The sequence below is a fragment of the Arachis duranensis genome, chromosome 1, assembly GCF_000817695.3.
Source record: "Arachis duranensis cultivar V14167 chromosome 1, aradu.V14167.gnm2.J7QH, whole genome shotgun sequence".
In the NCBI taxonomy this organism is placed as follows: Eukaryota; Viridiplantae; Streptophyta; class Magnoliopsida; order Fabales; family Fabaceae; genus Arachis; species Arachis duranensis.
Window position 1 is genome coordinate 6,415,525 of NC_029772.3, and position 2,139 is coordinate 6,417,663.

General features: G+C 31.9%; 1 protein-coding gene across 1 annotated transcript in view; it reads left to right on the plus strand.

The window, feature by feature from the left end:
* LOC107474562 (protein G1-like7) overlaps window positions 1-569 on the plus strand; it is a 751-nt gene extending 182 nt beyond the window's left edge. Inside the window, exon 2 of the mRNA XM_052261277.1 lies at window positions 5-569. Within this exon, the coding sequence (XP_052117237.1) occupies window positions 5-569 (565 nt within the window). The remainder of the gene's footprint in view (window positions 1-4) is intronic.
* Window positions 570-2,139: the final 1,570 nt, after the last annotated feature.

Below are 2,139 nucleotides of genomic sequence, written 5' to 3' on the forward strand. Positions count from 1 at the left end.
GAAGAGACTGGAACACGTTCTTGCAGTACCTTCGGAACCACAAGCCGCCATTAACGCTAGCGAGGTGCAGCGGCGCGCACGTGATCGAATTCTTGAAATACTTAGATCAGTTCGGAAAGACCAAGGTGCACGTGCCGGGATGTCCGTATTTTGGACATCCCAATCCTCCTGCACCCTGTGCCTGCCCTCTCAAACAGGCGTGGGGCAGCCTTGACGCACTTATAGGAAGACTCAGGGCGGCCTACGAAGAAAACGGAGGCCGCCCTGAGTCTAACCCGTTCGGCGCCAAGGCCGTTAGGATTTACCTGAGGGAAGTTAGGGAAGGACAAGCCAAAGCGAGAGGGATCCCTTATGAGAAGAAAAAGCGAAAGAGGTCGACGGTGACGGTGTCGGCGGTGAGTAGTAGTAGTGGAAGTGGTGCAATTTCTATTGCTAGTGGAAGTGGTGGTGGTGGTGACGGCAACAACGGCGGTGGTGAAACTCCTGCCTGTGGTGGTGGAGCCGGTGGTTCTAGTGCTAGTACTCTAACTTCTACAGCTAATGTTTCTACTACTTCTACCACCGTATAGTAATTTGAATTTCATTAATTTATTTTTTTTTCTTAAAAAAAATATTATTACTCTTAAATCTTAATTATCTTTGATTATTGTGTAGGAAATTAATTGTGATTATAAGGAGTACAAGTTACATGATTGTTGTGGCAAATTTATTTTCTGACGATCAAATTAATTAATTGACACCCCCTTCCAATTATATATATATACTGTTTTTTTTATTTAATTAGTTGATATAGCACTTTCATACCTACTAGCTAGGTTTATTTCTCATTTGATAATTCATATGTTAGATTCAGTTTTTTGTGTTGCTTTGGGGGAGGGGGTGTTCATCTAATTAATAAAAACAACTCCATGCACTAGCTAGCTTGATATAACTTCTTAAGAATATTTTAAATTATTAGATTAAATTATATATATACTTTAGTTTTAAATTTTTTAAAAATTATTAAAAATAATACTATGCTGAAGAACATTTTTTTCATAATAAAAAATATTAAATAAATAAAAACAGTATGTACCATATAAATTTCTCTTAAAAAAGTATCAATTATCAATTGTATGTTCTTGTAGTTAAGAAATTTTTGGGTCCCTATATATTTCTTAGTACCTTTAGGAGGATGGAAATTAAACTCAAAATTCTCTAAGTCCTTTATTTCATTTTCATCATTAGGAACTCATCATCAATGATGTCGTTCATTTTCTTAATTTCTAGTTTCTTTTATAGGGAAATGCTACTACTGTTGGAGAGTGAAGGAGAAAGCTTAGAACACTGTGTTGCACAATGTATTCAAATCACTATAGTCTATAGTGATTATGCATGATTCCATTAAGGAAACTAATAGCTATATACTTGCAATGCAAATAGCACACATCATTCATTTACTTTCATAATGACATTCCATTTTTGTCTTGACCTATATGTGAAGCTCAAATCAAAGTAGTGCATTTGGATAACAATTTGGTGAAAATTAGAAAGATACGATCGATCTCAAAAGAAAATAATTAAATCACAATGATATCTTTTAATTTATCCTTGGATGTCATTCTGTAGAACAGTGTATATAGGTAGGTAACTCGCTAGATCTATGGCAATCAAAGACATTGACCCTTCCATTATGATCACAATAATTACTTTTAGTAAGTAGTGGATAAATATAATATTATTTTTTAAGTAATATCTTTATTAGCTTTCAATTTTTTTATTATCAAATATTAGACAATAAATTTTATTATAAATCATTTCTCAACTTTTGTTTTATTAAACAAATTAATTTTCAAATCAGATTTCAAGTTTAGCAAATTAATATTTATTACTATATAAAAGATGAAAGTTTCCTCTTAATAATAAAAAAATCTTAGTCCAGTTCTAAGTAAAAATATTATATAAAAATTTATTTGTCTAATGAAATAATAGTTAGAGACTAATTTAGTAACTACAATTTATTAGAAACTAAACTGGCTAACAAAAAGTTTTTTATATGTCAAGTGATTTGGAATATGACACATTTTCTTTAATTATTATTCTCTCATTTTTATCTTGTTTTGGTGCTTCAACTAATAATAACAAAGAAGAATATATATA